The 9,452-nt window shown below is 37.9% G+C and overlaps 1 protein-coding gene across 4 annotated transcripts in view; it reads right to left on the reverse strand.

Annotated features, from left to right (window-relative positions):
- Positions 1–9,452, reverse strand: part of KDM6A (lysine demethylase 6A) — a 207,830-nt gene that overhangs the window by 112,632 nt on the left and 85,746 nt on the right. For 3 of the 4 annotated variants that reach the window (XM_042458871.1, XM_042458870.1, XM_042458869.1), the window contains one exon: positions 8,729–8,787. In XM_042458871.1, coding sequence (XP_042314805.1) covers positions 8,729–8,787 — 59 coding nt within the window. Of the gene's footprint in view, positions 1–8,728; positions 8,788–9,452 lie in introns of those variants that run through there. The other variant, XM_042458868.1, reaches the window with a different exon arrangement.

A 9,452-nucleotide genomic window follows, 5' to 3' on the forward strand; every position in this document is an offset into this window, starting at 1 on the left:
CGATAGCTAGCCAAGGAAGAGGAGTCGAGAGAGGGTTTTTTTCAGGATAGGGGAAACTAAGGCATGTTTGAAGACTGAGGGAAGAACCTAAAGAAAAGAGAGATTAAAGATAGAGAGAGGGAGGGTTAATGAGGAGGGGGCATAGAGATTAGAAGACGGGAAGGAATTGGATTAAGAGAGCAGGTGGTGGGTTTGGATGAGTTCAGTAGCGAGAGAGTTTCCTTCCAAAGAACAGGAAGAAACACGGAGATTTATAGTAGGAGGGGCAAGGAGATTATGTGGGAGCCAAATCATGAGGAGTTAACTCAGAACGAATGGTAGTGATCTTTGTAATGAAGTAATTGGTGAAGTCGGAGGGAGAAAATAATGGAGAGACGGAGGGAGGAGAGGGTTTTAAACAGTGTGTGGAAACAGGAGACAAGCGCTGCGGGCGCCTCTCTTTGGCGCAGATCAATGATTTAAAGTAGTCTTGTTTTGCCACAACAGGGCGCTTGAAAAGATAAAGAATGAACTTAAATGGATAAAGTCGCGCCCACTCCCGGACTTTCTCCAGAGACGTTTGGCTGCTCGGAGCAGGACTGGAGAAATCTAACAATGGAGCGATCCAGGCTGAGGCCTAGTCGTAGAGGAAGAGGAGGACACGCGCGTAGATACTGGGGCAAAGCTGTCAAGAGTTGATAAGAGAGTACAATTTAATAAAGACATAGCTGAGTCAGCAGAGCCCCAAGATTGAGAGAAGCGAAGGATGAGTCCAAGGACTGAGTGAGAAGGTTAGGTCAAGAGAAGAGATCGCGGAACTGGCGGAGGATGGTGGACGGGAGGTGGGATTGTAGGTAAGAGTAAAGGAAAGTAGGTGACGATCAGACAGTGGAAAATCAGAAGCCAAGAGTCGGACACGGCACACTTGGAGGGGAAACTAAGTCTAGACATTTACCAAGGAATGGGTTGGAGAGTTGGAATGGGGTTGGAGACCAAAGGAAGCTAAGAGAGAGCTGAAGCGAGAGGTGAGGAATTCTTGGGGGCGTCGAGGTGGATGTTAAAGTCACCTAAGATCAGGGAGGGGACAGATCTGAAAGAAAAATGTCAGCCAAGACTCGAAATCAGTGAAAAACTGAGACACTGAACCAGAGCGGCGATAAGATGATGGCAACCCGAAGTTGCAAAGGAAAACAAAAGAGTCTAATGGAGTGTAATTCAAATGAAGAGAAGGACATAGCTGGGGGGAGGAGAGAGAACGAGAACCTGAAACTGGCAGGACTTTGATAATAAGATGCCGACCCCTCCTCCGCGACCCTCAGGGCGGCCAGTGTGGGTAAAGGAGAGACCGCCAAGAGAAAGGGCAGCAGAGGTAGCGGTATCGTGGGCCAGAAGCCAGGTTTCAGTGAGGGCGAGAAGGTTAAATGATTGTGATAGAAAAAGATCATGGATGGCCGCTGCTTTTGGGGCAGCGGAGCGGCAGTTCCAGAGAGCGCAAGATAATGGGAGTTGAGAGATAGGGAGGGGGCGGATAGGGATGAGATAGGGAGAAGGAGAGGTGCGAGGAACCATGGGGAAGAGAGGTTTGGGTGACGAACAGATGGCAGGAGAAAATGTAGAAAAGAGAAAAGCAGAAAAATAAAGGTACAGTCCTACTACAATTACTTGTACAAACAGAAATGCTCAGTAGAAAGTTAGAAAAAATTGAATGATTATGAACATAAGGGAAACAGGACAATCAGCCTTCCATGCATCCATGGATTCAACCATCCACAGCTTGAAAATATTCCCCAAAATACTTTTTAAAAAAGCAAATCTTGATTTTGTCATTTTCTACAAGAGGCACCATTTTACTATGCCATTGTGTTTAATAGACTTGAGCATCCATGGATTTTGGTATCCATGGAGGGTCCTGGAACCAAATCCCACTGGATACCAAGGGGCCCACTGTACAATTTATTAACAAATGCAACAAAATCCAAATCTGGACACATTTGTACTATCTCCAGGGTTACATTCTGGCATAATATCTCACAGAAAATGAAAGCCCATCAAATAGTTAGATTCAGTACACAGAGGTAATGGTGGTGGTACACTTATAATTATTTGTTTCCTTCTTTTCCCCCAAAATTGGGACTCAACAATTTTTTAAAAATGCAATTAAAAACATAGAAAAAATGACCAATACAACATTTATAGTATTAAAACAATTCAACATCAAGTTAAAGGAATAAAATGTGATTTAAAAGATTTTTAAAATCTCTTTAAAACAGTTCAGTTAAAACAATGCCACACCTTGCCCATTCTTTCAAAACTTTCTGTTTTAAAAACCTGCCTAAATAAAAAGGTTTAGACTGCTGACAGAAGGACAAGGAGGGGGCCTAGTTCCAGTGTCTAGGGGCAGCCACTGAAAAGGCCTTCTTTCCTGTCCCCACCAATCAAGCTTGTGATAATAGTGAGATTGAGAGAAACACTTCTCCTGATGCTTTCAGAGCCCAGGGCCAGCTAAATATAATCAACCCTCAGCATCTGCAGACTTGCCATCTGTGGATTCAAGTATCTGCGGACAGCAAGCCCCGTTGTCTCCAATGGCAGCATATTCACGTGGCTACACCGCCATTACATTCCCTGTTGTTCCGTGTTGGTGGTGGACACAGCCATAGTTTCATGGCCACATACATGTGTCGCCATGGGACAATGGGGGCTGTTCCTATGGAGGTGTAGCTGTATGCATATACCCCCATTGGGGCAACGCAGGCTTGAGCATTTGTGGATTTTGGTATCTGGAGGGGCATAACGGATCCTCCATGGATACAGAGGGCTGACTGTATACCTTTTAAACATGATCAACTGATGACTCTTTGTATTACAGTAACATGGTTCCTCCTGAATTTGTTTCTGTTACTGTCAAGAGAGGACCATACACTAGAAAGTGGTCTCTAAGGACAAACTGTGCACTCCCACACTAAGGCTCCAAATATCCCTAACCAGGCCACTCTTGCCTTTTAATCTATCACTCTATGGGGCAGAATAGGCTTGGGCATGAACAGAATGACAGCTGCTTTAAAGTATATTGCTTTATTTATTTAGGTGTGTGTACTTGCACATGCTCACAGGAAGAACAGTCTAGTGGCCATGTTCTGTCTTAGAGTGCTGCACTTGCTATTTGCAATGACAGCAGCAAACAGGAATGTGGAAGTCTGTGAAATGTTTGCTTATTTTCTCTTTGACTTCATATTGAAGGAAATCTAAAAGGACCAGTAGTAAAGAAGACATGCAACTTGATTTCTAGGGGACATACATGATGTGAGTCAGCATCAGAACTAATGGTGGGTATAGAGGTCTAAAGGGACTGTAGTAAAACCTTTGAGATACAGTGGTGCCTCGGGTTACGAAATTAATTCGTTCCGTGGCACCGTTCGTAACCCGAAAAGCCTTCGTAAGCCGAATTGCCATAGGCGCTAATGGGGAAAAGCCGCGATTCCGTGCGAAAAAGCCGAAAAAAGCACCAAAAGTTTTTTCGTAACCCGAAAAAACATTCGTAACCCGAAACAATAATTCCCTATGGGATTTTTTCGTATCCCGAAAATTTCGTAACCTGGGTATTTCGTATCCCGAGGTACCACTGTACCTGAAAAAAGTGCTAACATGAGCAGTGATGGCACTGATTTCACCTCTTGAATAAACGGCATGACTGGGCAACAGTGGCTATATGCATTGTAACACAAGAACAAGACTAGGAGAATTGAAAGCAAACGTAGGTGTGAAAAAGAAGTTTACTTGTTTTACTCTGCATTGAATTTTCTGTTTCTATATCCTGTTAGTAGGTTACTACTCATTTAAGACAAGCTGGATTTCTAAGAAAATTGGGGGATTCAATTTTGTTGTAACTGCAATAGCTCTGTTAAGGCATCTGCCAAGCTGTAGACATAGCTTTTCCTCAGTGAAGCTGAATTTATTTTAATATCCCTGGACTGGAGTGTAATATAAGCATATCCTGTGTGGTGGTGACATATTCCTGAGAAATCTGCAAAAAGCAGGTGCCAGCGTGGTGTAGTAGTTTGAGCACTGGACTACAGTTCTGGAGACCAGCATTCAAATCCCCCCACAGTGACAGAAACCCAATGGGTGACTTTGGGCAAGTAACACTCTCTCAGCCTCAGAGGAAAGCAAAGGCAAACCCTCTCTAAACAAATCTTCCTAAGAAAACCCTATGATAGTTTCACCTTAGGATCACCATAACTCAGAAATGACTTGAAGGCAATAACATAAAGAATCTGCACAAGACTGAGCTGGTGTTGCTCCCAATGCATGTGTTTTTAACAAGAGGTGGCTGAGGCTACAAGAGAGACACTCTTACTTCTGAGTAAATCTGCATAGGGCCACTGCTCTGCGTGTTTTAATAAGCAACACCTTGAATGAGATGGATTTTCCTCTTTTTAGGTCTCAAGCTAGTTTTGGGTTTCATCAATAACTCCCTTCCATCTGTTGCATTTTATCTTTTTAAAACTATATACACCCCATTGTTACATGTTGACTAGATACTTCAGTGTTGTGTTTATATCATTACATAATTTCTTCACATCAAATGAAATAAAGTGCTAGAAAATACACTTTTAACTAGTTATCCAAACCAGTACTAGTCAAAATAATTGTCAACAGACTGGTGCTAGTTTGAGAGCCATCGGCTGCCAGTATGCGGCATAAATATAGTCCAGGCCTCTGGCACAATGAGAAAAACTGACTCCCCTCCACATCACATAGACCGAGAGGCAATGAACTAAACAATATTACTATGGTCAGAAATCAATGCATTAAAATTGGAGTTGTTGATTTGTACTGAACTGCAAAACAACAGAACTTGTTCTTTTCTTTTTCTTTTTTTACAAATTTTATTAAGTAATAAAAAAATATTTCACACAGATCTCTAAAGATAAAGTCTCTAACTACATTACACTTCCTTGGTTACTGATTTTCTCCTGTACTAATTTAACATATTCTACTGAACTCTTATCTAACTTTCTTATCTGTGCTATTAATTTCTTAAACTTATTCCTGCTACTTTTATACCAATTAATTATATCAAATATTTAATAATTTTATCATTAGATTAAATCATATAAGCATTTAAACCCTATTATACCTTTCACCTTATAGTATATAATATTGTTTATATTATTAAATTCAAACCTTCACCACAATCTTGGAACAATATATATAACACTATACATTTATATCATTTTTCAAACCCCAGGTGTATTTCTTCACTTTTTTCTTTCTGGATATACTCCTTCCGTATTTCCCATTCCTTATGGAAATCTTCCAAGGAATCCGTTTTTGCCATACATGTCAATTTATCCATTGTGGGACCTTCCTCATTTTTCCAGTATTTAGCAAAAACTGTTCTCGCTGCAATTATAGCAAAGAGTAGAATCTTCTTTTTTCTTTCCAGTTTTAGGTTGTCCATCATGTTCAAAAGATACATTTTAGTACTAAATCTTCCATTAAATTTAAAAAAAATTTCAATTCTATGCTTTTCCAAAAAATTACCGCCTTAGGGCAATTCCACCACATATGTAAGTAAGTTCCGACTGCTTTTTGACATTTCCACCATACTTATTTATTCTGTTTAAACATTTTTGCTAATTTAAAAGGAGTTAAATACCACCTATACATTGATTTGTAGATATTTTCCTTTAATTCTACACTTAATTTGTTTAATTTTATTTTTCCAAAGTCTCTCCCATTCCTCTAATTGTATTACTTCATTTAGATCCTTAGCCATATATTCTTTAATTGTTTCATCTTCCAATTCGAACCTAGATATTAATTTGTATAATTTTGAAATCCGTTTTAAAGGTTGCTTTATTAGTTACTCTATTTCAGGTTCCACTAAACCAATTCTTTGTTCTTTCATATCCAACAGAAATCTTTCTCTAATTTGCCTGTATGCAAACCAGTTACATGAACAGCCTTCTGACAATAGTTCTTCCTGTGTTTTCATCATTCTTTTCCCCTTTTCAACTTTTGTAATTTCTTCATATGTCACCCATACATTCTTTCTAAATTCTTCCCTCATAAACATCGCTTCATTAATGGATACCCATGGGGGATTTTTGAACACCATTTTTTCTTATATTTTAACCAAACTTTCATCATACATTTTCTAAGGAGATAGTTATTAAAATTACTATCAATTTTAATCTTTTCATAGAACATATGACCATGTAATCCAAATTTTAAGTCAGTTTTTTCCAAATTTAATTTTCTATTGTCATCTAATTTAATCCAATCTGATATCCAATCCAATACACAGGCATATTAATACCATTTTAAATTTGGTAAAGCTAAACCTCCTTTATCTGTCGAATCATATAAAATTTTCATTTTTATCTTTTTTTTTGTTTTGTTTTGTTATTCCAAATAAATTCTGATACGTCTTTCTCCCAAGTCTTCAATGGTATGTCATTTGTTATAATAGGCAAACCTTGGAAAAGAAAAATCATTTTTGGCAGTACCGACATCTTCAAAACAGCTACTTTACCTAATGAAGAAATATTAAATTTTTGCCATCTTTCCAACTCTTTTTTAACATTTCTCCAGGTTTCTTCACAATTATTTACAAAAAGTTCTGTGTTCTCCGTAGTGATATTTATCCCCAAATATTTCACTGATTTTTTACTTTGAAATCCTGTCTTTTCCTTCAAAATACTCACCTCGTCTTTGGTCAGATTCATAGTCAACATTGTGGTTTATCTCTATTAATTTTCTATCCTGCCACCTTACCAAATTTCTCAAATATCTTCAAGATACTTTCGTAACTTTCAATCGGGTTTGTTACTGTCGGGACTAAATCGTCCACATAAGCTCTCAATTTATATTCTTCTTTTTTCAACTTAAATCCTTCTATTAATTGGTTATCGCTAATATTATTTAACAGTATTTCCATCATTAATATAAATAAGAGAGGGGAGAGTGGACAACCTTGTCTTACTCCTTTGTGTAGAGTACATGAGTCCGTTTTCTTGCCATTAATCCAGATTCTCGCTTCCTGTTTGTCATAAATCGCTTCTATACAATTTAGAAATTTATTACCTACTTCTAATCTTTTAATAATTTAAACATAAATTGCCAATAAATATGGCCATACCACCCTAAACACGCCCGATCTTGTCTGATCTTGGAAGATAATTAGGGTCGGGCCTGGTTAGTACTTGGATGGGAGAACTTGTTCTTAAACACTTTTAGAAAGCTACGTTTACAAGTTCTCTCTTCAACTGTTCTCCATACTTTTAGAGAACCTATTGGTTTTCCTAAGAATTCTAACATACGTTCACCCATCAAGAGGACAAACAACAGACTATTAACAGAGTTGTACTGTATTTTCCTTTGCGCTTTCACTGAAAATGGACTACAGTAAAGTACAATGTATACTCTAATACTTTCCCCAGCAAATACATGCACAAAGACATTTTTGTTTCTTGACCACAAGATGCCACTTGGCAAAATTAATTCCTCATAAGTAGGAATAATTAAGGAAAAGGCTTAATTGCTTGATTTCTAGAAAAAGAAATGTCCAGGTCTCAAGAGAAGATTAGAGGAGAAGTAAAAGGAAAAAAAATACAGCAGATCTACTGCTTTTGCTGTTTGGTTTTTGCCACCAGAATCAGTGGGCACAAAAACTGCATACAGCACCAAAAGATGCTAGCAACTCATGAAAAAACGTGAGGATGGCATTTTCCTGTTTGTCTATAAAGGGAGGGCATGCATCTCAGCTATCTACGAGCTTCAATGACAAAAGAATGTCAATAGTTGGGGTAACTTGAAAGATTACTGTTTCATCCAGGGAAATACAACAAAATACAAAAACCACAAAACCTTTATTGGCCAACCCAAATTTACAAGTATTATGCAAAGATCACAAACTTTGTCAACTTACAGCAAAACAAAATATATGCTATTAATAAAATATTTAAACAAGGAAGTGTAATTTGGCTGCTTTTATTTTTAGGAAAAAGCAGGCACAGGTGTGCCAACCTCAATGAGATCATATATGGGATCAACACCCTTCAAATTCCTCTTCAATAAAATAAAAACATCCATGTCAAAAATGCTTGTTTGAACATTTAGATATCATTTGATGCCTGGCCATAGAAAATATGAACTGGAGAGAATAATAAAATAATGTCCCTACTTCCAATACCAGTTTTTGTAGGACCCATAACTCTTCTGGAACACCCATGCCCCCCTTGCAAAACAAACAAACCAGAACTATCAGGAGTATAGATTCCATTTCAACACAAGGTAGAAACCCCACTGCCTCCCTGCAATACATCCTTTGTTTTACCCAATTCCCTAAATGGGGGCTTATGAAATGGACTTCGAGACATTCTGTTTTTAGAAACTGTTGTGGCCCACAGTAGGTCCCATAAACAAAAAAGTGACCTGATGTTTGTTTACCTCTTAATTTAGATATATTTTATAATCCTGCTTTTTTCCAACAAGCTGGTCTTTAGAAAAGGGATGGGGATGTGTGACCTTCCATATATTGTCAGATACCAATTCTATCAACTCAAAAGCCACATTAACGGTAACAACATATATATATATATATACATTTAATTCCCATTATGGTCAGAGACAAAATATATTAGTATATTTACCATATAATTTGAATACAAAAGAGTACAAAAATTACTGAACAGCACATATTTCACCAAAATGTAAAATCCACAGCATTTTTGGAACTTACCACTGAAATGCATTATAATGGAAGTAGACCAAGCCAAGGCCATACAAAAAGGCAGCATTCTGGAAAAAAGAAAAAAAATACTTTAAAAAAATGATACATAACATCTTACAATCTGAATGAATGTTAGAAAATATTATTGAAAAGGCATTTTAGTCTCTGCTTTAACAGAGAGAATAAAGTTATAAAATGAATGAACGTCTAAAATCTTAAGACTATAATACTACTAAGACATAATTGATACTACCAAGTATTCTACTCTTTTATGCCATTAAAAATATAGGGGCAAACAAGAAGCTAGAACAGTTAACACAAAATTTTCCAATAATAAGCCAGTGACAGGCATCAGTAAGAGATAATGCCTGGTAAAGCTGAAAGCAGGAGGAAAAGAGGAAGATTAGCTCAATCAAGGAAGCCACAACCCTGGGCAGCACTGTTACTGACAGGGTCTCCTGGATGCCCCTCCTTCAGAGTTACCGTAAATTAATGGCATATAACAAGAGATACCTGCAAGAGATAAGGCAGGGTTTCAAGCAAACAGCTGAAATTCATCCAAATACAGTAGAACCTGTATTACACAAGACGTCTGTTTCAGGACATTTTGCACACAACAAATTTTGTATGTAAACTGGAATGCTATTTCTCCTATATGAAATGAATGATGAAGTGTTCTATCTGAACATTTTCTAGGTTCTCCAGAGTGATTCTGTGGGAGTGAAGGGACAGG

This window comes from Sceloporus undulatus, chromosome 3 (assembly GCF_019175285.1).
Source record: "Sceloporus undulatus isolate JIND9_A2432 ecotype Alabama chromosome 3, SceUnd_v1.1, whole genome shotgun sequence".
NCBI classification, from domain to species: Eukaryota; Metazoa; Chordata; class Lepidosauria; order Squamata; family Phrynosomatidae; genus Sceloporus; species Sceloporus undulatus.